At 42.1% G+C, this 26803-nt stretch overlaps 1 protein-coding gene across 1 annotated transcript in view; it reads left to right on the top strand.

Annotated features, from left to right (window-relative positions):
• Window positions 1-26803, top strand: part of PRLR (prolactin receptor) — a 159859-nt gene that overhangs the window by 122712 nt on the left and 10344 nt on the right. The window contains exons 3-5 of the mRNA XM_040495216.1: window positions 20028-20138; window positions 22972-23104; window positions 24552-24721. Coding sequence (XP_040351150.1) covers window positions 20072-20138; window positions 22972-23104; window positions 24552-24721 — 370 coding nt within the window. The 5' untranslated portion in view covers window positions 20028-20071. The remainder of the gene's footprint in view (window positions 1-20027; window positions 20139-22971; window positions 23105-24551; window positions 24722-26803) is intronic.

Below are 26803 nucleotides of genomic sequence, written 5' to 3'. Positions count from 1 at the left end.
CCAGTTTGCATTCCCACCAGCAGACATTCACAGAGCTTCAAAGAAAAGGCTGGATTATAATGGGGTCTTTTAGGCAGTCTTCAGAAATGCATTCCAGAAATCCAGGTGTTTATCAGCCCCTCTGCTTAGGCAAACCCATGGAAAACATCCCAAGCCATTTATATTTTGACTTGTAAATAAATTGGCAGTTAACATAACTTTGAGTGTCAGCAAAGCAGCAAACTTCCCTTTCAAATCATGTTGTTCTTGTGGTAATATTAAAATTAATTTCTGTCTCTAATGGTGAGTTGAGAAGCATGGGAATGCAACAATATGTCTGCCAGGCCAAGGATGACAATCATTGTGGATAATCTTCCAAGAAGAGTGTTACAAAGAAAATGAGAAATTGACTAACCTTTTGAATATTGACTTCTTAATCTTTTTTTCCCTTTGGTGGTCTCAGAGAGGGTTGTCTGGAAGACATAACATCAATTATATGTTGTGCCGTGAGGTGATGTTACTATTGTAAAGTGGTGAGTCAGCAATGACTTACCAGGTTCTGCCAGGCCAAGGTCATGGTGGCCAGGTATGCAGATATTTGCACAGGCCCACTCTACCTCTGTGAGCAAATACATTGGTACAGAAAGCCTAGCAACCAATTGAGAGCTAGACCTACTGTTTGTTATGCTAATGGTATGGTAAACTTATTAAGAAATATATGGAGAGATCCTTTTATAATTGACAATGGCACTCGCTTCTTAAGATGTTAAGCATATTTTAGCAGATTTTTCTAAGTGCAGCTGTCTTACTTTGGGATACAGAAACGCATCAGTATTCAAAGCTCACTTATAAAGCAACCACATCTTTGTTAGCTTTGTTACCCATCCGTCTTTGAGTTCAAATTAATACACATGAACAGCTTCATTGGAAGAATCAGTAGGGTCTCATATCTCTCAGTAATGGGAAGGGCTTGTTGATTAATGGGAAGAACATGTTGCAGAGCTCAAGGTCAAGTGCTTTTTCAGTGGCTCTGTGAATTAAATAATGTATTATATGTGGCCTTATAAACTATTTGGTCAGTCATCCAACAAGTGCTGTTGAACACCTGTGAACATACAAATGTGACAGTGTGAGGGAGCTAAAAATGTAGAGGAAGCAAGACAGGTTACTCTGAGACTTTGATGATGGTATTCACGATGGATCAGCCATAGGCCAGATGTCAGAGATTTCCCACTTATTTGTAGGCCTGCTGCTTGGTTATAATATAGTAGCTGCCATCTATACATCTATACAATATAGTAGTTGTATATTATTTGTTGTATAGCTGCCATCTATATATCTGTACAATATAGTAGTTGTATATTATTTGTTGTATATATTAGTTGTATAGTAGATGTATACATCTATACAATATAGTAGCTACCATCTCAGTCACTACAACGCCCAGCCTCTTTGTATCTTGGAAGCTTAATAACCAAGGGTTTACTTGTCACCCAAGTCACAGTTCATTGGGCATCAGCAGGGGATGCAGGATCCTTCCATCTATTGGCTATGCTTGGCTCTTAGGACCTTTAAGTCCTTAATTTCATCTTCCTCTGGCCAGTAATGGGTGAGAGAAAGAGAGAGAATGAATGAGCAAGTGAAAATGTGTGGAAAGTTTTAAATACCAGGACCAGATTAGAAGTACATCACTTCTGCTCACTTTCAGACGCCACAACTCAGTCACCTGATCCCACCTAATTACAAGGGCTTCAATGAGGTGATCTTTAACTATGTGCCCAGAAAGAAAAGGAGAATCAAATTTCTGATGGACAGCAGAAGTTTTTATCATTCCTGGGAATGGTCTTCCAGGATTCTGAGATGGTAGGGAAAAGTAAATAAAGAGGAAAAATGCTTTCACACAATCTTGGGAATTTCTTCTTAGGCATGTTAACTTTCTCAGGTATGCACACAGCCTACTGTCAATGCTTTAAAGATTCTCCCATCAGGCACTTGACCAATGCACTTCATCTTTCCAAGCCTCAGTTGCCCCATATAGAAAAGTGAGAGGTTGGGTCTGAATCTTTTTAAGCCCTTTTTCCTTTCATATCCAAAATTCTAGAACTTCTGCTATCCATTTTCTCCTGAGACAAATAAGCAGGGAGGCAGGAAGCCAATGCCACTAGGGCAATAATTTATTTTTTATTTTAACTTTAATTTCTGTTCTTACTTCCCAAGCCCGGGTTTCTAGAAATTAAAATGTATATAATAGGGGCACCTGGGTGGCTCAGTAGTTAAGCATCTGACTTTGGCTCAGGTCATGACCTCACCGTTCATGAGTTTGAGCCCTGCTTCAGGTGAGCTTGAGCCCCAGTCTGACCTCTGCGCTGACAGTGCAGAGCCTGCATGGGATTCTATCCCTCTCTCTCTGCCCCTCACTCACTTGCAACCGCTCTCAAAAAAAAATTTTATATATATATATATATATATATACATATATATATATAGAGAGAGAGAGACAAGGTTGTTACCAATATAATAGTGATTTTTTATGGCAAAATAAAGTTGTTTTGTGTGTGGGTGAATAGCACATTCACACACACGTATATAACACACACAAAGGTTCCTCTGTGAAAAAATAATCTTCTTTGAACAGTCTTGCAAAACATATTCTCCTCCTACTCTCCTGCCCTGTGTTAGTCAGTTTTGTAGTGATAACATACCGTACTATTTCAGTGGCTTACAACAACATTTGCTTTTTGCTCACTTTATGTAAAAACAGAGGATCCGCTGTGGGCTGGCAGTGTCTGTGCTAGGATGGGATGGACTCGGCTAGGCTTATCTAGGTTCCACCTGTCTTCTCATTCTAGAACCCAGACTGAGGGAGTAGCCACTATCTGGGACATCCTGAGGGCATGTGGAGAACAAGAACAAGAAGGCCTAAGCCAAATCATGCAATTGTTTAAGACTTCTGTTCACACAGCAAAAACAGTTACAACCATTCACGTTCCATTGACCAAAGCTTTCCACATGGCATTGAAATGGGATGTGTGTTCCTCCCACAGGATACACGATTATGTTCAATGACAATGGATGGCAACATGCAATCCTGTGACTGTGAGAGAGAAAATATTTGAGGATTATAATCCAGTCTGCTTATACTCCCACTACCTCCATTGAAGTTCTAAATGCAACACTTTTCATGGAGACGAAACCACTGTACCTCCCTCCTTCTGTGGTGGAAAGTTCTTGGGTTAGAGACAGTTAGGAGGGAGAAGCCATCAGCCCCAGGGAAATACAGGGATTAGCTAGTCCTCATTATAGGCTGGCACTGTTTTAAGCTCATTGCCAAAAGTGACTCATCTGATCTTCATAACAGCTTTATGAAGTCGGTCCTAGTATTATTCCCATTTTACAGAAGAGGAAACTAAGGCACAAAGAAGTTAAGTAAGTTGCCTGTGAACACACATCTCGTCAGTGGCAGAAACAGGATTCCAACCCAGATGTTCTGGCTCCAAAATCCCTGCTTGTAAACACAATGAAGGGAAGAGAAATGGATGGTTCCGACGCCATGGGTGAGCTGGTTGCTAGTAAGCTATGCTTTTAGGGGAGACATAATAATAATGTCTGAAAGGGGCAGACATTATTTCAGTAAGACATTGCAAGTATGTTTTTCAAAACATACCAAAAAACTGGACATTCTCGGATCATTGGGATATGGGCCACTGTCCTAGGCACCATCCTGCATAATCTCTTCTCTCATGGAGTATACACATTAGTGGAGGGAGACACACTATTGACAAATAGCTAAGGAAAAAATATCATAGGTCATATGATGTTAAGTGCCATGGAAAACAATTAAGCGGGACCAGGGAATGAAGAATACAGAGCAGTGCTGGAGATGGATTGCAATTTAAAGATTGTGGTCAGTGCAAACCTTGCTAATGTGACATTTGAACAATGGTACAAAAGAAGGAAGGGAGATCAGTGTTTGATGAATGAATAAATGAATGCTCAAGCAGATCTAGCTATCCCCATGAGCCTTAAAAAAAAAAAAAAAAAGGATTATTTATTACTTTACATACCCACCCAAGCTATCCTCTCCCCTGGTGTAACTCAAGCTCCTCTTCTCTCTCAACTGGCTGTGGCAACACCCATCCCACCAAAGGATTTCCTACAGGACAGAAGGGGATATTGGGAATATGCAGAGGTCATTGTTCACATTGTTCTGGGGTGGCGGGGGGGTGGGAAGGGTAGGATGAGAGGAGAGGGGTTGATTTAGGTTGTTGTTAGTACATCTAATATTGCATCTCAGAGAAGGCTGAGCATATTTTGCTCAACGAGGTAGTGAGCCAGATACAAAAACAGACGGAGCTAATAGAATTACTGATCAATGAGCAAATGAGAGAGTGCGAAGACTTTGGTGGTGTGCAGAGATTAACCTGACTAATATCAAGACTGCAAAAGAAGAGTATTTGCTTTCCTGCTCTCCCTCTCTCTAGGAATGAGAGGGGTCCGATCAGGAGGAGCCAGGATGTACAAAGCAACCATCCCCCCAAGAACTTTTAAGAAGTTCCAGGGGCACCTGGTGGTTCAGAGGTTAAGTGTCCCCCTCTTGGTTTCAGCTCAGGTCATGATCTCCCAGTTGGTAGGTTCGAGCCCTGCATCAGGCTCTGCACTGACAGAGTGAAGCTTGCTTGGGATTTTCTCTTTCCCTTTCTTTCTCTGCCACTCCCTTGCTCATGCTCTCTCTTTCAAAATAAATAAACTTAAAAATTAAAACCAAGTTCCTTATGTGGTCCTAATGGAAATCCTGGATTGAAAACCACTGATTTCTGTGTAGCAGCTATATAAAACACAATCCACAATTTATGGTGTTTTTTTTTTTAAACGTTATTAGTTGATAGATGATCTCAAAAGAAACTAATTACCGTGAAAATCAGGCCAACGTTTTCCACCATCTGTCCAAGGCGTGCCCTTGTTGGGGAGGATTGCAACTCACCCACATGTTATTCTTGCCTTCAATCCAAGCAGGCTGCGCAAACACAGGCCTCCCTCCAGTCAGAGATGCTGCTGGGATGCTGTAGCCAGTGAGTGGAAGTGGTGTAAGCGATGCCTCCAGCCATGGGGATGCATTCAAACCTCTGCTTATTTTTTTTTTTTTAATGTTCACTTATTTTTGAGAAAAAGAGAGTGCGTGTGGGAGAGGCAGAGAGAGAGAAGGAGACAGAGGATCTGAGTCATGCTCCTCGCACTGACAGCAGAGATCCCAATGCGGGGCTCAAACTCACAAACCCTGAGATCATGACCTGAAATCGGCTGAAATCGGATGCTCAGCTGACTGAGCCACCCAGGTGTCCCCAGCGTTCTGCTTTATTAAAGGGACTCCAGCGCAAAGGCACATGCAGGACAGGTGGCAGTTTACAGGCGGCAGGAGCCAGAAGAGCTTTCTACCGAAGCCCCTGTATGTGATACCAATCCAGGGTCCACTCCAGCTTAGACAAACGCAGCCTCTGCGGATCATCTGCCTCTCACAGCATGGCACACGCCTCCTGCTGGATGCGTCTTCATAGAGCACAGTCTTCACCAACTTCTCCCCGGGTGGCACCTCTGGGAGTCCTGGGAGAGGAGGGAGGGAGGGCATCTGTAATCAGAGGTGGTGGGCATTTTATATCGGTCTCTGTATTTTCTAATAGCTTTCACACAGCCATGATGTTCTGACTAAACTGCTGGGCTTTCATGGGATGGTCGTTTTATGTAAAACTAGTTCTCTTGTGGCAAGTTCCAGAAGTTTCCCACCAAAGGATGTCTCACAATAGGGAATAAGATGGAAAACTGAGAAATGATAAAATGTGAACTGGATAATTGCAGTGATAAAAAATAATAATGGATGGTCACGTGAGCAAGGGCCTTGCTATGGAAGTTCACAAGCAAATGTGTAAATATATGTTGTCTGGGCTCTGGACAGATAAACATGTGGGCACACGTGTGCATGCCTTCCTTTCCCACACTCAGAAACGGGGTTCCCGAGCACTACTTCTCCAGCTTTGCGGGTCTGCCTCAAAGAGCCGCTGCCACGTTCTCCTTAAAGCTTCTTCCCTCCTCTCTCAAAGACAGAAGACTAAGCTGGCTCCACATCTGGTGTTTGATAACACTAACATAGGACCCGTTCTCTTGTATGCAAAGTGTCATCCCATATCTTGGATTCACTTATTCATTCTACAGGCAGTCACTGGCCGTTGACTTTGGGCAAAGTTTACATAACGGTCTTAATCTTGAGCCTTAATCTCCACCTCCTGATGCTCTCCCCACCCTACACAAAGTATGTCTTCTGGTTTCCAAACTAAATGTTGGCATTCTGTATTGGAAAGATGAGCGGGACTCCTGGAAATCAAAGCGTACCTATGGGGTTCTCTCCCTGTTATTTTAGCCCCAGGCCATGTAACCCGGGTGGAACAGCACGTAAAGAGACCTGGCAGGCAGAGAACCCCAACCAGGCAGACCCCAAAGGAGGCACCTAATACATTTCCTAACGCTAAAAACAATGGATCAATGCATGTAAAATTTGTTCCCAAGAAGTAAATCTTTTTACATTTTTAGGACAAGAGAGACATTTGAAATTTAATTTGCATTCAAGTCAGGAGATGTGGCAGGCAGTGTCCTAACCATTTATGGTGGCAGACTCAAAATGAGGGGGGAAGGCAAGAGGATCTGAGGTGCTCAGAGCTTCCTGACCATCGGAGACTTGTTTTTTTTTTTTTTTTAATTTCCTGTATTCTTGTTTGAAGTTTCTTCTTAGAGTTAATAAACTCAAAAGTGTTGAGACTTGACATTGATTCGTATCTGTACAACATTCTTAATTGTGAAAATACTCTTTACTGGGTATCTAGTAAGCTCAGAAAAATACAGCAAATGGATGATACTTTTTGTTCTAATTTTTTCTTAGTGTAAAATGTAAATATATAAGAATGTAAATATTCAGAATAAGTTACTTGAAACACATTTTACCCAACAAAACTCATCAGGTAATTTGTTCTTATTTACTATTTACTATTTACTATTTTTTTCGTTGTTCCATCCAATTTATATGCTGCAAAATTGTGGGCTTTTTCTATTTCATCCCTTTTTGGTAAATAAGGTAAATATATCCATTTAAAATCAGGAGCTTCATCAAATTTTATTTTCTAATTTCTTATGTCTTTTATTCAATGCATTTAAACCAACCAACCAAAAAAAATAAAATAAAACCAGTTCACCCATTTTTCCCACCCCCACCCCTCCACCTCTGGCAACCACCAAACTGTTCTCTACATCTAGGAGCTTAATTTTATAGATACAGATAGATGAAAGATATTTTTTTTTAGATTCCATATATAGGAGAGATCACACGGTATTTGCCTTGCCATGTGAGTTTTGATCAGTCTTAACAAAATCCACAGTTTGCCAAAGCCTGGAACAACTCAAATATCCATCAAGTGGAGAATGAATAAATAAATTTATTTATGGTCTTTCATTCAATATGACATTAGGGAAGATAAATGAGATGCAGTGAAAATGAATTTTGTAAAATGACAAAAATTATAAAATTTTGTAAATTTTGTAAAAGGGTAACTCATTCAGCATTGTGGAATTAAAGAAATTAAAGAAGCCAGACACACAAGCTCAGAAAATGCATGTTGTGTGATTCCAATTCTATAAAGTCCAAAAGTAGGCAAAAGTCAACTGTGGTGTTAGAAGTCAGAGGAATGGTTTCTGTTGAATGGATAGAGATTGGGAGGAGACGCTAAGGGGGCCTTCTGTGGTGCTATTAGTGGTCTATTTGTTAACCTGGTTATACCATGGGCATATTCACTTTGCAATAATTAATTGAAGAGAATACTTATGATTTGGGCAAATCTTATGTGTGACAGTCTTTAAAGAAATCCAAATCTTGAATTGGGCCCTACTTGTATCCATCAAGAATTGAGCTTGCCATAGCTACGTAGGTCCTCAGAACAACTGCCTAGCATGATGATCCATTTCTAGAGTCAGGGGAAGTGAGTCAAAATTCTGAATAGAACACTGGGACAATAGTGGTAGATGAGGCAGGCCAGGTTGGGTACTGCACTCAGGGGATCACCAGGTTTTGGGGAGCAAGTCCCACAGAGCGGTAGAGCTGAAATCCCTGGCATTCAAGATTGGTTCAGGGGCTAAGTAGGGCAGAATATGCAGATGGTGAGTACACAGTAGGTCTACCAGTGGATAGACAATGGGGAGTGGTGCATTGGGAACTGAGAGCTGTTATTTTTAACTCTCAGGGGCCACATGGCCTCCCCTCCTATGGTTCACCCTTTCCACTCTGGACAGTGGAATCAGCCCACACTGTGGGAGTGTGGCCCTGATTTTCCATCCAGGGAGAGTAGGTCTTGTTTCTTAGAAAGGCAAGCTGTGAGGCCTAAATTTCTAGACTTTTTTTTTTCCAACTGTTGGCGTGTGTAGAAGAGACTTGGCTTAATGGAAGAGGGTGATGAAGGGAAGCTTTCAGAAAACATGGCCTGGACAGCATCAGCGTTGATGCAGAACAAAAATGAGGAAGAAGGGAGATTTTGTGGAGATCATACCACCGTGGGACATAGCATTGTGGGAAAGTATATTTGAATAAGATAATCGGAGGTGGGAGAGCATGAAGATGGGGTGGGGCATGGTCTTTGAGGATTCAGAAGCAAGGCAGCTGGTCATGGACAGCTGTGGCTGACTTCCCACAAACCTGCTCTTCATTTCCAAATCTTGAACTTTTATTTTTATTTTTATTTTTTGAGGGTTTTTTTAAATATAATTTATTGACAAATTGGCTAACATACAGTGTATACAGTGTGCTTTTGGTTTTAGGGATAGATTCTCATGATTCATTGCTTACATACAACACCCGGTACTCATCCCAACAAGTGCCCTCCTCAATGCCCATCACCCATTTTTCCCTTTCCCCCGCCCCACTTCATCAACCCTCAGTTTGTTCTCTGTATTTCAGAGTCTCTTATGATTTGTCTCCCTCTGTTTGAAACTATTTTTTCCCCTTCCCTTCCCCCATGGTCTTCTGTTAAGTTTCTCAAGTTCCACATATGAATGAAAACATATGATATCTGTCTTTCTCTGACTGATTTATTTCACTTAGCATAATACCCTCCAGTTCCATCCACGTTGTTCCAAATGGCAGGATTTATTCTTTCTCATTGCCAAGTAGTATTCCATTGTATATATAAACCACATATTCTTTTTTTTTCAATATATGAAGTTTATTGTCAAACTGGTTTCCATACAACACCCAGTGCTCATCCCAAAAGGTGCCCTCCTTAATACCCATCACCCACCCTCCCCTCCCTCCACCCCCATCAACCCTCAGTTTGTTCTCAGTTTTTAAGAGTCTCTTATGCTTTGGCTCTCTCCCACTCTAACCTCTTTTTTTTCTTTTCCTTCCCCTCCCCCATGGGTTTCTGTTAGGTTTCTCAGGATCCACATAAGAGTGAAACCATATGGTATCTGTCTTTCTCTGTATGGCTTATTTCACTTAGCATAACACTCTCCAGTTCCATCCATGTTGCTACAAAGGGCCATATTTCATTCTTTCTCATTGCCACATAGTACTCCATTGTGTATATAAACCACAATTTCTTTATCCATTCATCAGTTGATGGACATTTAGGCTCTTTCCATAATTTGGCTATTGTTGAGAGTGCTGCTATAAACATTGGGGTACAAGTGCCCCTATGCATCAGTACTCCTGTATCCCTTGGGTAAATTCCTAGCAGTGCTATTGCTGGGTCATAGGGTAGGTCTATTTTTAATTTTTTGAGGAACCTCCACACTGTTTTCCAGAGTGGCTGCACCAAATTGCATTCCCACCAACAGTGCAAGAGGGTTCCTGTTTCTCCACATCCTTTCCAGCATCTGTAGTCTCCTGATTTGTTCATTTTGGCCACTCTGACTGGCGTGAGGTGGTATCTGAGTGTGGTTTTGATTTGTATTTCCCTGATGAGTAGCGACGTTAAGCATCTTTTCATGTGCCTGTTGGCCATCCGGATGTCTTCTTTAGAGAAGTGTCTATTCATGTTTTCTGCCCATTTCTTCACTGGGTTATTTGTTTTTCGGGTGTGGAGTTTGGTGAGCTCTTTATAGATTTTGGATACTAGCCCTTTGTCCGATATGTCATTTGCAAATATCTTTTCCCATTCCGTTGTTTGCCTTTTAGTTTTGTTGGTTGTTTCCTTTGCTGTGCAGAAGCTTTTTATCTTCATAAGGTCCCAATAGTTCATTTTTTCTTTTAATTCCCTTGCCTTTAGGGATGTGTCAAGTAAGAAATTGCTACGGCTGAGGTCAGAGAGGTCTTTTCCTGCTTTCTCCTCTAGGGTTTTGATGGTTTCCTGTCTCACATTCAGGTCCTTTATCCATTTTGAGTTTATTTTTGTGAATGGTGTGAGAAAGTGGTCTAGTTTCAATCTTCTGCATGTTGCTGTCCAGTTCTCCCAGCACCATTTGTTAAAGAGACTGTCTTTTTTCCATTGGATATTCTTTTCTGCTTTGTCAAAGATGAGTTGGCCATACGTTTGTGGGTCTAGTTCTGGGGTTTCTATTCTATTCCATTGGTCTATGTGTCTGTTTTTGTGCCAATAGCATGCTGTCTTGATGATTAAAGCTTTGTAGTAGAGGCTAAAGTCTGGGATTGTGATGCCTCCTGCTTTGGTCTTCTTCTTCAGAATTACTTTGGCTATTCAGGGCTTTTTGTGGTTCCATATGAATTTTAGGATTGCTTGTTCTAGTTTCGAGAAGAATGCTCGTGCAATTTTGATTGGGATTGCATTGAATGTGTAGATAGCTTTGGGTAGTATTGACATTTTGACAATATTTATTCTTGTCCATGAGCACGGAATGTTTTTCTATTTCTTTATGTCTTCTTCAATTTCCTTCATAAGCTTTCTATAGTTTTCAGCATACAGATCTTTTACATCTTTGGTTAGATTTATTCCTAGGTATTTTATGCTTCTTGAAAACCACATATTCTTTATCCATTCATCAGTTGATGGACATTTGGGCTCTTTCCATAATTTGGCTATTGTTGATAGCACTGCTATAAACATTGGGGGTACATGTGCCCCTATGAATCAGCATTCCTGTATCCTTTGGATAAATTTAGTAGTGCTATTGCTGGGTCATAGGGTAATTCTATTTTTAGTTTTTTGAGAAAACTCCACACTGTTTTTCAGAGCAACTGCACCACTTTGCATTCCCACCAACAGTGCAAGAGGGTTCCCGTTTCTCCACATCTTCACCAACATCTGTTTCCTGAATTCTTAATTTTAGCCACTCTGACTGGTGTGAGGTGGTATCTCAATGTGATTTTGATTTATATTTCCCTGATGATGAGTGATGGTGAGCATGTTTTCATGTGTCTTTTGGCCATCTGGATGTCTTCTTTGGAAAAGTGTGTATTCATATCTTCTGCCCATTTCTTCACTGAATTGTTTTTCAGGTGTTGAGTTTGGTAAGTTCTTTTTAGATTTTGGTTACTAACCCTTTATCCGATATGTCATTTGCAAATATCTTCTCCCATTCCATCGGTTGCCTTTTAGTTTTGTTGATTGTTCTCTTTGCTGTGCAGGAACTTTTTACCTTGATGAGATCCCAGTAGTTCATTTTTGCTTCTATTTCCCTTGTCTTTGGAGACTTGTCAAGCAAGAAATTGCTGCAGCCGAAGGCAAAGAGGTTGCTTTCTCCTCCAGGGTTTTGATGGTTTCCTGTCTCACATTTAGGTCTTTCATTCATTTTGAGTTTATTTCTGTGTATGGGGTAAGGAAGTTGTCCAGTTTCATTCTTCTGCATCTTGCTGTCCAATTCTCCCAGCACCATTTGCTAAAGAGACTGTCTTTTTTTCCGTTGGATATTCTTTCCTACTTTGTTAAAAATCAGTTGGCCATACATCTGTGGGTCCAATTCTGGGTTTTCTTTTCTGTTCCATTGATCTATGTGTCTGTTTTTATGCTAATACCATACTGTCTTGATGATTACAGCTTTGTAGTAGAGGCTAAAATCCAGGATTGTGATGCCTCCCACTTGGTTTTCTTTTTCAACATTACTTTGGTTATTTGGGGTCTTTTAGGTTCCATACAAATTTTAGGATTGTTTGTTCTAGCTTTGAGAAGAATGCCAGTGTAATTTGGAGAGGAATGCATTGAATGTATAGATTGCTTTGGGTAGTATTGACATTTTAACAATATTTGTTCTTCCAATCCATAAGCATGGGATGTTTTTCCATTTCTTTGTGTCTTCCTCAATTTCTTTCATAAGTTTATTCTAAAGTTTTCATCATACAGATCTTTTACATCTTTGGTTAGGTTTATTCCCAGGTATTTTATGGCTTTTGTTGCAATTGAAAATGGGATCAATTTCTTGATTTCTCTTTCTGTTGTTTCATTATTGATGTATAGAAATGCTACCGATTTCTGTATATTGATTTTGTATCCTGTGACTTTGCTGAACTCATGTATCAGTTCTGGCAGCTTTTCAGTGGAATCTTTCAGGTTTTCCATGTAGAGTAGCATGTCATCTGCAAAAAGTGAAAGTTTGACTTCTTCTTTGCCAATTTAGATGCTTTTTTTATTTCATTTTGTTGTCTGATTGCTGACACCAGGACTTCCAACACTATGTTAAACAACAGTGGTGAAAGTGGACATCCCTGTCCTGTTCCTGAGGAAAGCTCCCATTTTTTCCCCCATTGAGGATGATACCAGCCATGGCCTTTTCATATATGGCTTTTATGATGTTAAGGTATGTTTCTTCTATCCCGACTTTCTTGAAGGTTTTTGTTAAGAAAGGATGCTGTATTTTGTCAAATGCTTTTTCTGCATCTATTGACAGGATCGCATCGTTGTTATCCTTTCTTCTATTAATGTGATGTATCACATTGATTGATTTGTGAATATCAAACCAGCTATCCAGACCAGGAATGAATCCCACTTGATCATGGTGAATAATTCTTTTAATATGCTGTTGAATTTGATCTGCTAGTATCTTGTTGAGAATTTTTGCATCCATATTCATCATGGGCATTGGCCTGTAATTCTCCTTTGTAGTGGGATCTCTGTCTTGTTTGGGAATCAAGGTAGTGCTGGTTTCGTAGTATGGGTCTGGAAGCTTTTCCTTCCATATCTATTTTTTGGAACAGCCTGAGAAGGATAGGTATTAACTCTGCTTTAAATGCCTTGTAGAATTCCCCTGGGAAGCCATCTGCCAGGACTTTTATTTGTTGGGAGATTTTTGATAACCAATTCAATTTCTTCACTGGTTATGGGTCTTTCCAAATTTTCTATTTCTTCCAATTGATTTTGGTAGTGTGTGGGTGTCTAAGAATTTGTCCATTTTTTCCAGATTTTCCAGTCTGTTAGCATATAATTTTTCATAGTATTCTCCAATAATTGTTTGCATTTCTGTGGTGTTGGTTATGATCTGTCCTCTTTCATCTGTGATTTTACCTATTTGGGTTCTCTCTCTTTTTGAGAAGTCTGGCTAGGGGGTTATCAATTTTGCTTATTTTTTCAAGAAACCAGCTCTTAGATTCATTGATCTGTTCTATTGTTTTTTTGGAGTCCCTATTGTTTATTTATGCTCTAATCTTTATTATTTCTCTTCTTCTACTGGCCTTGTGGTTTCTTTGCTGTTCTTCTATTTCCTTTAGTTGTGCTGTTAGGTTTTATATTTGGGATTTTTCTTGTTTCTTGAGATAGGCCTGGATTGCAATGTATTTTCCTCTAAGGACTGCCTTTGCTGCATCCCAAAGGGTTTGGACCATCATGTTTTCATTTTCATTTGTTTCCATATATTTTTTTAATTTCTTCATTAATTTCCTGGTTGACCCACTTATTCTTTAGTAGGATGTTCTTTAACCTCCATGCATTTGGAAGTTTTCCAAATTTTTTCTTCTGGTTGATTTCAAATTTTGTAGCATTGTGATGTGAAAATATGCATGGTCTGATCTCAATTCTTTTATATTTATTGAGAGATGTTTTGTGACCCAGTATATGATATACCTTGGAGAATGTTCCATGTGCACTCAAGAAGAATGTGTAGTCTGCTGCTTTTGGATGAAAAGCTTTTGTTCTGAATATCTGTCAAGTCCATCTGGTCCAGTGTATCATTCAAGGCCATTATTTCTTTATTTATTTTCTGCCTATATTATCTGTCCATTGTTGTAAGTGGAGTATTAAAGCCCCCTGCAATTACCATACTCTTATCAATAAGATTGCTTATGTTTGATTAATATATTTGGGTATTTAACGTGGGGGGGGCATAAATATTTACAATTGTTAGCTCTTCTTGATTATCAGACCCCATGAATATAATATAATGCCCTTCTTCATCTCTTGCTACAGTCTTTACTTTAAAATCTAGTTTGTCTGATATAAGCATGGCTACTCCAGCTTTCTTTTGACTTCCAGGAGCATGATAGATGGTTCTCCATCCCTTCACTTTCAATCTTAAGGTGTCCTCAGGTCTAAAATGGGTCTCTTGTACACAGCATATATATAGGTCTCATTTTTTTATCCATTCTGATACCCTATATCTTTTGATTGGAGCATTTAGTTTATTTAACATTCAGAGTTATTATTCAAAGATAGGGATTTAGTGTCACTGTGTTATTTCATGCTTGTGGTGATGTCTCTGGTCCTTTGTAGGCTTTGCAGTGTTCCATTCACAGACTCCCCCTTAGTATGTTTTGCAGGGCTGGTTTAGTGGTCATGAACTCCTTCAGTTTTTGTTCATCTGGGAAATTCTTTATCTTTCCTATTCTGAATGACAGCCTTGCTGGATAAAGGATCTTGGCTCCCTGTTTTTTCTATTCAGCACATTGAATATTTCCTGCCACTCCCTTCTGGCCTGCCAAGTTTCAATGGACAGGTCTGCTAGTACTCTTATGTGTCTACCTTTGTAGGTTAAGGACCGTTTGTCCCTAACTGCTTTCAGAATTCCCTCTTTCTCTTTGTATTCTGCCCATTTCACTATGCTATGCTGTGGAGAAGACTTAATCCTGTTAAATCTGAAGGGAGTTCTCTGTGCCTCCTGGATTTGGATGTCTGCTTCCTTCCAGGTTAGGGAAGTTCTCAGCTATCATTTGTTCAAGTAAACCTTCTGCCCCTTTTTCTCTCTTCTTATTCTTCTAGAACTCCTATGATACAGATATTATTACGTTTCATTGAAACACTTAGTTCTCTAATTCTCCCCTCATGGTCTAGTATTTTCTTATCTCTCTTTTTCTCGGCTTCATCATTTTCCATAATTTTAAACTTCTATTTTACTTATTCTCCCCTCTGCTTCCTCCATGCTTGCTGTCACTGCATCTAGTTAATTTTGCACCTCATTTACAGCATTTTTAATTCATTATGATTATTTCTTAGTTCCTTGATCTCTGCTGTCTTCTATACTTTTTTCAAGCCCAGCTATTAATCTTATGACTATTGTTCTAAATTCTTGCTCAGATATATTGTTTATATCTGTTTTGAGCAATTCTCTAGCTGTCATTTCTTCCTGGAATTTCTTTTGAGGAGGTGTATTTTGATTTGTTCATTGAAGTAACCCTGGAAAAAACATTTTTAAGGTGGGGGGGATGGAAGAAGCCTTATCCCATACAAAGAGAGTAATGACAGGGATGAGAAAAAAGAAAAGAAAAAAAATTAACCAAGCAGAAAATCAGAGAAACTATATGGCTTAATCCACAGAGAGAGAGAGAAAAATAAAGAAGAAGGAAATACAGAAGAGGTGTAAAAAGAATAGATTAAAAATGTCTCCTTAAACAAACCAACAACCAGAATAAACAGACTAGAGAAGGGAAGAAATAAGAGGAAGAAAAGGAAGAAATAAATATATATTTTTATGGATTTATATATATAATTGACCAAGAATCAAATCAGAAAATGCAAATCCACTGGACCGATATCTGATGGTTTCTTGGAATCAGTGGCAGTGCTGGTCTGGAGAAGGGGCCATCTGGTTCAGTCAGTGTCAGTCTTGCTCCAGTAGATAAGCAGTTACCAGGCACAGAGGGGCATGGCTTGGTGTAGGTGGGTCCCGCCTCCACTGTGGGCCCATTGTCCATTCCCTGAAGCCCCACCTTGTTGGTGATAGGGAGAAAAATGGCAACACCCCAGTCTCTCCTCCCCAGACTGGGTGTCCCAAACCACTCTGTTCAGACCATCCTCACAGTGCCCCAGTTTTTTCTGCTCCACAGTCTCCCAAGCCTCCCAAGCTCTCAGATGGGATTCAAACCCCAGTGTCTTAAAGGATCCCCCTCTGTGTGCCCTGTTCCTGGGGTTGCGCCACTCTGCCCAGCCAGCTGACAAAGGGCCTCTGGTTCCTCACAGTGCCACGTGGACACGAGCAGCACAGTTCGTTCCATGTCTAGAAGGATCCCGCTCCGCGTGCCCTGGTTCCATCCTAGACAGCCAGATGACAAAGAGCCTCTGGCTGGCGGGTGCCTGGAGGGTCTTTTGTCCTTGGAGCGGCTATTTGCTTTCTTCCCACAGCACAGAGAGGATTGCTGTCTCTAACCTCACCTCAGACTGGCTACAGAGCCCGAGGCTGGCTCCCCTTCTCCCCAGGTGCACGAATAGGCAGCTGGCGCCAATCCAGAGAAAGCCCCACGGTTAAAAATTGGTTCTTTGCCTGTTTTTTTCTGTTTCCCAGTCCATGGTTTTTTTCTCTTGTCCAAATACAATCCTATATTTCCACAGCCTCTCTTTCCCCTCCTTTTGTCTCTCCACAGAAGGGGATCCCTTCCCTCCGTTCTTATGCCGCCCTTTTTATCTCCACCAGTTTGAAATCACGTACCTCTGGCCCGCCACGTTGTCCCTGTGGGCCCTTGGAGATGTTTCTGTCACTCTGTAGCCCGGATTCCTGGAATTCCAAGTCTTCTGGCCTCAATACTGCTGTGTTTGAGGGACAAGGGAACTTCAGGTCCCAATACTTCTCTGCCATGTTGACTCCTCTTTCCAAGTCTTGCATTTTTAAACCACAGTCACACCTAGGGAGCTATTGAAGAGTGAAGCCAGTATAATTGTCTTTGAACTGACGTATGGGGCTGATGTTTTCCTGTTTGGAATGCATCCATGTATTTGGAGCAATTTGCCCCTATAACCGTCTCTAAAAGCAGGCTGTGGACCCTCTTTGGGTGTTCCAGCCCCAGTTGGGATCCATGAGGAGGTCCTTGATCAAGATCTCGCTTGCAGTGGGGGCTGGGAATGGGTGCATGGGAGGGTGGCTTAGAGAAACAAAAAAACAAATTTATCCCTAGACTAACATCTACCAGACATAAAAGTATACGTAGTTCTGGAAAAAACACAGTATGTGAGCAGGGTTAACATTAGGCATGGCTCCCTTAGGTTAGCAGCTGTGATTTCCTTGCCATGTGAAGAAGGTGTGCTTTCCCCACTGTTTGCCCTGCTGGGAATAAGGTGTAGGATGAGTTGAGAAATTACTGATGAAGCACAGTGACAACACCGCTAAGAGTCTGTCTAATTCCCTGGCGTGGGGATTTCAGGGCAGCAAAAAGTGAGTGGTGGCTACTAACCAGATTCCAAGACAGCTGAGGAAATCCCAGAGGAAATGAGTTTGTTTGTTTGTTTGCTTGCTTGCTTTTCAGTTCGTAAAATACTTCCTGAAAGCATTTTTATAGGAAAATTTTATTTAAGAGAGTTTCTTTGAGCCTGGACCAGCACATGGAAGTATGAGCATTGGCAATATCTGCTCCTACCCGCCCCCACCTTGCCCTCCCCATCCAGTCATTTCTTTTGCAAATCACTTGGAGCCTTGACTTGGCAGAGCTGTCCAGACAGCATCTGACCTTGCCTAAAAATTGTGATTTATAGCATGCTGATCTCAAGCATTTTAATGCAGTGCCCCAAAGAGCAGAGAAGTCTCAGTAAAAGGATATTCTAGAACTTCTTCAGTCAGTGGGCCAAATCCCATCCCCAAGCCAGGATGAGATAGATCATCAGACCTCTAAGACAAAAGAACTCTTCCAGGGCTATATGGACCTATTGAAGCTGGATTTGTGAGAGCAAAGTATTGTGAGAGCACAAGTAGGCCCCGCAGCCTGACCGTCCTGGCTCCATGCCTGCTCGGGGCGTGGCGTGCTGCTCCCTGCCATAGAAGGAGGAATTATTGCACTGTCGGTCACAGACTGTCTGCAAATAAAGCTGATTCTCAGAGGCGCTCAGATTTACTACATTTCACTCTTCCAATGGCATGTGACTGACCATGTGTTACCCCTCTCTGTACTTCAGTGTCCTCACTTGTTAAAAGGGGAGGTAATAGTCTGTGCCACTCATGGGGCTGCTGTGAAGGCTAGATGAGGTGCAAATGATTACAACACTTAGCACAGTGACTGTCCTCCAGACATAATAGGCATGATTATTCCCATCATGAGCCTCTAACCACTTGATTTAAATTAAATGGCCTGAGGAGGCACCTGGCTGCTTCAGTCAGTTGAGTGTCCCATTCTCGATTTCGGCTCAGGTCACGATCTCACGGTTCATGGGATCGAGTGCCACATGGGGCTCTGCACTGACAGCCTAGAGCCTGTTTGGGATTCTCTCCCCCTCTGTGCCTCCCCCACTGTCTCTCTTACATGCTCACATGTGCATGCTCTCTCTCTCTCTCTCTCTTTCTCTGTCTCTCTGAAAATAAACATGTTTTTTTTTTTTAAGTTAATTAATTAAATGATCTGAGAGCTTAGATGGACAGGTGGTTTAGAATGTGCAACCTGGGAAGGAGGAGGCATTAGGAAGGAATCCTGGAAGAGTAACGAGAAGGTCCCCAAAGAATGACATGCTGGCTGCCTCACAGGAGGCCATTACTAAACCAAGAGCCCCAAAATAAGAGGGTTACTCGATGGTGCCTAGGTACCCCAAATCTCTGCTGTCACCAGGATTTCTACTTCCCAGTATGCCTCGTAGGGAGTGGTATCAGATGGAGAAAGCCTTCTAGAAGTTGTCCCTTAGATGGTATCCAGCTGGTAGGTGGGGAACCCCCACTCTGGCCAGGAGGAATGGGGGAAGGCTGGTCTTTTCAAGGCTCATCAAACAACACTCAGCCATTTCGAATGTCTCAAGACAGGCAGCCTTGCCTCTGGACGGTCTTCCCTTGATTACAAAAATCATAAAATTTAAAAGAAAATATATGCCATGTGTTTCCAAGAATTTACACTTAGTTCGTCAAATCTTTTGTTTTCTGAGAGTGTTTTGGAGTCCAACAAGACTATTGAGGCTTTTTCAAATGTCTTTAAAAATGCTTTTTTTTTTTTTTTAAAGAAGGACATTAGAAGGCTTTGAAATTTGTTCCAAGAGTAAAAATAATAATATTAATAATAAATTGCTCAAAACTCAACCCCTGCAGGTTCAAAATTTACTTAATATTCCAAAACCAAAAGACTTGAATGATTACGGGGGGTTGTCATTTCTTGAAAGAAGAAAAAGAAAGAGGCTCACTGGAGTTCACTGGGCGGTTCTCAGTTGTGCCCATGGCCCAGCCGACTTCTTACTTAGCTTACACCTTCAGAGGAAGCCCCCCTAACTTGGCATCAATGAGGGCAGGTTAAAGTCATACTGAGGGTACTTACTGAGTGTACTTGGCTTTTCAGCCTGGCTTATTTTTGACTGGTGGATCAAAGCCCTCCAAGAATGGCTCTCTTGTGGGGCACACCGTCTGTGTTACATAACATTGGTGGTGTATTGTTAGGTGAGCAAAGAGTGGAAACAGAACAGTTTTTCTTTGAGGTGTGTGTAAATGAGCGGCTGCCAAGCAGCTGCCCTTGAACGCTGTCTTCTGGTGACCTCTGGTGGTAGAATTTGCCCTAGCGTGTGTGCATGTATGCTTCTGAGCCAAGCCATCCAACCATGTTACAATTTTCCTACATTCCTTTCCTGCTGTTTTGTCATTCATGTTAGGCAAGGAGCAAGAATCAGTTGCAAACACCCAGAATAAAGTGGTGCATGTGCCTGACCAGACTGTTAATTTCACAAAAAGTTGCCTGGTGCCTTTTCTTTCAGTGAAAGCCTGATACATTTCCTGTAGAAAGAGAAAAGAAGCTAAAATGAAGGAAAGTGTGGCATCCACAATTTTCGTTTTGCTACTTTTTCTCAACACCAGACTCCTGAATGGTAAGTAAGAGACTGTCCTGATCTCTTTAATTCCATGGGGTGTTTCTTGAGAGGGCAGAGAGTCCATATAGTTCTCTTGTACTGCAGTTACAAGAAATAAAAGTGTCAAAGTGATTTGCTGCTATTAATTTGCAGTATTTTTTGGCATTAAAATTAATGCAGAAATCAATGCAAAGGAAGCAATGCAGTGAATGCAAAGGCATGCCCCTATGTTGTGCCTTCTGTCCTCACTCTGGGAATGCAGTGAAGCCGCTGTATGAACAAGACCAGAGGCTCGGTCCAGCTTTCCAGCTACTACTAGCTATATATATGGAACCTTGAGCCAATCACTCAATCTCTCTGGGGTTCCGCTTTTTCAAAGTGAGGATAATGATGTTCCCTCCACCTCAGATGAAATAATATATGTGGAAAATCTTTGAAAAAGTGTAACGAGATAACAGGGATTGCTATTACATGGTCGGAAACATATAGCCAACTCTGTTGTCTGTGCCCATGGATGAAATGAAGTTCACAGAGCCAGCATGCTGGTAGGTACATTTCAGTGCCGCCACCTCTGTGTATCTTTGGGTGTGGATACTTTTGTATATACTTCTGTGTGTTAACTTCTCTATGTGTATCTGATTGCAAATGCTTCTCTGTGTATACCAATGTAAGTATACGTCTGTGTGTGTACCTCCATGAATGTGTATATTTCAATGTGTGTACCTGCCTGTGCTCTCTGAGTGTGCATATGCATGTATGTCTTTGGGGGCGGGGGTGTGTGCATGTGTGTGTTTGTGAGGTGGGCTCTATGTGGGTATTTGTGTGTACCTGTGTGTATGGTGCCTATGTGGTTGTCCCTCTGTGTGCACTTTATAAGGATAGTGAGACAGTCCATTAATTTTCACTGTGTCCGCTAAAGTGAATGAAAGGAACATTTGACTAATCGTAATTTCACAGCTGTGCTCTCCTCTCTTGAGTTTCCTAGAAGTACTATGAATAACCAGTGAAATGTAGAAGAGATCAGCGTCCAGAGAGAAAAGGACAGTAGAGATCAGTATAATCCATGGGGAAACTTGAAGTGCTCAAATAATCATCAGTTGCCTTAATTGTCTTCTGAATATACTCATTATTGAGCCATAGGTTTGGTGGGGGGGAGGGGGTTGGTTAATAAACCTTTCTGTCCCACACACTCCTTCCCACCCACAACAAAACACAGCAAACAAATTGTTTCAACCTGTGAGATTGTCTTGAAGAAATTTTCCCTGGAGGACGAATGATGTTACAAATATCGGCAGACCTAAACCCAGGCGGGCTGTCATGGATTCCGAGGTTTTCTGTAGTTCTTTGACGGTTTTCAGGGGGACTGGGAGCCAGAGGTAGCTCGGCTCCCGCTGACATGATTAGCCCAGTGTCCTCTGCCCAGCCTATGCACCGCATCATGTCATTCCATGAAATTCTTTCTGGCTAGTTTTTCCTGGTACCCCTTCTTCCATGTCTGTCCTCCTCCGACTTGCCCTTTCTGATCTAGTGCTCAGCAAGAAATTCTGGCCCGGGAGCCAGCAGGAGGGGGGCGGGGGTGGGGAGGGGACAAGTGTGAGAGAAAACGGAGAGAACCCTCCCCCCCACCGAGTTGCTGAGACTGACACCTTTTGAAAGCTCTCCTCTCTGCTGCTGACTTTCTCCACTAAGCTCTAGCTCAGGCATCCAGCTTGGGGAAAAAGGAGGATCAGCTGGGGTTCTGTGGATGGGCACGGTGGCACTCCTAGCCCAGCAGCACAGGGCAAACTCCCAGGGCCACTCTTTCCCCTCTTTGGACCTGACAGATAAGGAAGAAGAGAGGGGGCAAGCTCACCAAGAGCTTTGGGGATTAAGCAAGTAAAAAACCCCATTCTCTTGACATTATATTTTCCACATCACCTCATTCAGACCTTCTAGCTTCCAACTGGGATTAGACACAGCTCTTGTATAATAATGGTAGCTGGTAACCAGGAGGGCAGCTCTCCACTCCCTCACCTCTTACCATGCCTCCCACCCCCAAAAGAGTCATAAAACTACAAGGAAGCCACTCACCACAAAAAGACCCAAGGGGAAGGGGGAAAATATAAGACAAAAGGGACTAAAAAACAAGATTTGGAAATGGGGGTGGAAGAATGAGGAGACAGAGGGTGAGACTGGGTCAGAGGTCCAAGCCAAATGGAATCAAAGGAAAATGAAGCCACAGATTGAGTCAATGGTGTGGGAATGGCAGAAAGATGGAGACTTGTGAGCAGATGAAGTGCCAGAGAGCCCTGTTTCAGCAGAGTGTCCCCAGGATGCTGGTGCCTGGGGGAGAATTCTTTCCACAGTCACCCTTATACTGTGAGATGGTGTCAGTTTCATAGACTCTGGGATTGAGGAAGGGCCACGTCCTCTTCAGTCCATGTGTACCCTTATAGTCAGTCACCAATCCCAGTTAGTTTCTTACCTCACAGGACGCACAAGCACAGGCATACACACACACAAACACATACACACACACACACACACACACACACACACAGCTCTCTCTCTGTCTCTCTCTGTCTCTGTCTCTGTCTCTCTCTCTCTCTCTCTCTCTCTCTCTCTCACACACACACACACACACGCACACACACAGCTCTTTCTCTCAGTCCTGCCAACATCTGGGCAGCCCACAGAGGAATGTTGCCGGATGCTGACACTTTGGCATTTCTGAGCAACCCACCCCTAGGCCTGCTCACCCCAAGACCTCATCACTGGGCTGGTCCCACGAATCTGCTTCTGTCACCAGCAGGATGGTCGAATGGTTGAATGCACCCTCATCTTTACTTCAGATGCTTCTGGCTTTTTCTAGGACAATCACCTCCTGGAAAACCTGAGATCCTTAAATGTCGTTCTCCTGAAAAGGAGACATTCACCTGCTGGTGGAAGCCTGGGGAAGATGGAGGTCTCCCTACCAATTACACACTGACTTACCACAAGGAAGGGTAAGTTTTCTTCTGTGCTATCAACCCACATGACCACTCTCAATCTCCCGGCCCAAAGAACACTGGTTCTGAGTTAGAATTGCCACACTTCCTTGGATTGACACTAGTAAGGCTCCTACCACTGGGGCAAAGAACTTACTGTTCATGTCTACATTCTCGTGTTAATGTCCTTCAGGAGCTCCCTTGATGCGCATAAGCTCTTTCGCCACCCCAGAAATATAATACGGCATTGTTTCCACTGCCTGTCTGAAGCTTAGGTTGTAGCCCAAAGTCACATATGAATCGTTCCTGAGTGCTCATTAATTTTAGATGCTTATCAGTAAACCTTGTACCATGTGTAATTTGCTTTTAGTAATTGTTACTTTTGCGATATAAGAGGATTATCATGTAATCCTTAACAACCATGGTAACGTTAGGTTTTCTAACTTGTTTTGTGACCAAGTAAAGAGCCCTCAAAGCAAAGGAAGGTAAGGACTTTTCCTTAGCGTTTGCTGATCCAGGATCCAGGATCGTCCAGAGGGTGTATTTGGAGCTAAGGTTTCAGTGAGGGCTGAACAAGGTCATCTCCAGGGGAAGATTTTGTTTTACTCATAATGAAACCTTTCTGGAAATCCCGGGAGGGCTGTAGTCCTGTGGTTGCAACAGCTGGCCCACCTCCCAAGGACTGCACTTTGTTGGACACAAAGCTGTCATCCCTTCTGGGACCCAAAGGAGGGTACATGTAAATAGATTTCGGGAACTCACACAGGTGACCGAAATCAAATACACCTTCACACCTTGTGGCGGGTCTTGCAGTGAGGCTGTGAAGTCTAAATGTGAGCAGCCCAGTGAGCCACCTGGTCCTGAACTCTCTCTTTTCTGAGTCACTTGCCTCTGTTGTTGACTTAGTGCAGTCTGAAATACACCGACATCAATTTTTATCCTCTTTCATCTTTTGTTAATGGAATGTGACTCAACACCTACGTGCAAGAAATGCCGCGTGTGCACAACCCGCAGGGTGTGTGTAAGGGGGAGAGTCCCATTTCCTGAGATGGCCCCGTGGCCATTCTCTGAGTAGAGTGGCACCTTGGCCATTGAAAGTGCAAGTGTTTATTGGCAAGGGGCACAAATCACAAAGCCCACAAAAACCTGCCGAAGGGAAGTGACGGTGAGAAGCAGGGTCGCTGGGGACCTGATGTAACCCTTCTACCACCGTCCCCAGCACCCTCTTTCCTGTCTCACTCCCAGCTGACATGGGCAAGACACAGATGTTGGGGGAGCCATTCCTTAGCTCTGGTATTTGCATTGGAACATCTGATCCTCAAAAGCCAGTGTTAATGATCTATTCAGAAAAAGACTAAAAAATAAAAATAAATAAATAAATAAATAAATAAATAAATAGGAAAAGAAAAAGACTAAACTCTTTTTACTACTTTCTTATTCACTGCTAATATATCACTCATTGCAGAGAGACACTCACACATGAATGTCCAGACTACACAACCAGTGGCCCCAATTCCTGTTACTTCAACAAGAAGCACACCTCCATCTGGACAATGTACATCATCACAATAAATGCCACAAACCAGATGGGAAGCACTTCCTCGGATCCACGTTATGTGGACGTGACTTACATAGGTAAGGGGAAGGGCGACAGGTAAGGAATTTGTTACTCCGTTATGGATTTGCCAGTAGTCAAACTCAGTTTGAGTCTTCTTGGCTTTTGCACGCGTCCCACAAAAGAAAGATGAGAAAACTTACAATACCCTGCTCAACTGAGTTTTTCAAACCAACTTTAACTGAGTCATTCATAGCAGTAGGACTGGCCCTCGGGATCTTTGTGTTTCTGTGCTTTCCCTTGACCCTTCTTCCCATCCTCTTGCATCCAGAAGGAATGTTCTATCTATGCTTCCCTGCAGCCCTCCTCCTGCAACCAATGTCCCCTTCTCTCTTATTTTGTCCCTCCCAAGGGAAGACAGAGCTACCCCACAGAATAGCAGCTCTCAGGAGGTGTTCATCTGCTTCTGTATCCAAGGAATTACTCCAACTGACTTGCCCCAGATTCAATTTTCAGTATACGTGTGCTCAGCAACTGGAGCCATTATTTCAAAAATAAATAATTTGGGGAGTGAATACTTAAAGAGCAGTCTGAAGGCCAAGATCACAAGCACAAAGTTTGGAGAAGTCATTAGCAAAGCGAAACAAAGCCAACCTAAGAGCTGCTTCTTGCTTTGCATGATCAGCAGTGAGCTACAGGACAACTAGGCATAACTGTAGTGGCCTGGATGGTTTAGCAAGGGTAACAAAGGGAATCTTAGGACAAGAGATGGCTTGGCCAGGCCTGAGTTCAGCCCTCATCTTGGGTAAGAATCTAGGGAATAGCTAATTGGGCTCATGGTTACCCAAGTCTTCCTGATTTACCTACCACCACTCAAGAAGGAAAATCGGAATAGGGTTCTCAAGTGTTCACTTGCATATATATCATCCCATTGGTATCGTATCAGTGGCTTATCCTTAAAAACTAGAAAAGCTTCCAACACCAACCAGTACACGCTTGAATATTTTCTTCCTGCAGCAAATCATTGGAATGAGCATGGGCTGGGAACTGAATTCGATCTTAGTTTACGAAACTCAGAAAGGCAACCCCACTGGCAAGTAGGAATAAATTAAAGTCTAGTCATATACATTACTTGAGATATGAAGCCTTTAAGATACTAAGTGCCAACTAATTCCTTTGTCGTGGGCTTTTTCTTACATTTTTAACATGTGAGGGCAAAACAGCAAAAACAAAAAAGTTCTGAAATGAGCAGTTGCTATAATGAGAGCGTTCACAAAAAAATGGAATCACTAAAGAGTAGGACCTTTAAAAAGTGAAATCAATGAGGGCATCGATTTCACATGGGCTCTGGAAAACAAATTCTCTGGTGAAAAAAGTGTTGGGCCGTATTTTCCAAAACAATGGAAGGAGGGTTTATGGAACTCTCTTCCTATGGGGAGGGTCAAATCCTCCCATGACCCTGCAGCATCCAGTGCTGGTAACAGGCCATAGAAGTTCATTTAAAAATCAGTGTGCACTACAGTACATTTTCTATCAGCTGGAGTCTCATCCAGTGATAACCTGCAGCACAGAATGACATATTGGCAGATAATGTCTCAGAAATAGATTGTGTTGTTGTTGATCTTGTTACTGCCATTGAATAATATTTAGCGATGTTGAAGACACTTGAAAGGAGTGATTCCCAACTGGCGACTGTTTTGCCCCCCGCAGGATAGTTAGCAATTACAGGAAACATCTCCATATAGTGCAACCTGGAGAGGAGGGTTGAGGGAATTACTGATGTTTAATGGGCAGAGGCCAGAAACGCTGCGAAGGCTCAGCATCCTACACACACACACACCCCACTGCCAACAAAGAAGGATCTGGTCCAAAATACATAATGCTGAGGTTGAGCAACTTTGCTTTAAAGGATTCGTCGTAAACATTTTGTTGGGAGTTTTGTACAAATAGTTTTTGATCAGAGGCGTTTCTCAGTATTACGTTTAGCTTAAAACCTTTGTAGATGATGTTTGTTTAGTAAGTACGTATCATCCTTTCAGGAAGTACAATCACCCTTAGTTATTTACTTAGTAACAAATAAGCATTAGGATTGGTGGCAAATTTTCCAGAGTTCACTTTTTTAGGTAACTGTAGATTATAATGCCAAAACACTATAGTTAACA

This window comes from Herpailurus yagouaroundi, unplaced genomic scaffold (genome assembly GCF_014898765.1).
Source record: "Herpailurus yagouaroundi ecotype Mexico unplaced genomic scaffold, PumYag 29, whole genome shotgun sequence".
Lineage (NCBI taxonomy): Eukaryota > Metazoa > Chordata > Mammalia > Carnivora > Felidae > Herpailurus > Herpailurus yagouaroundi.
This window is presented reverse-complemented; position numbering and strand designations above follow the sequence as displayed.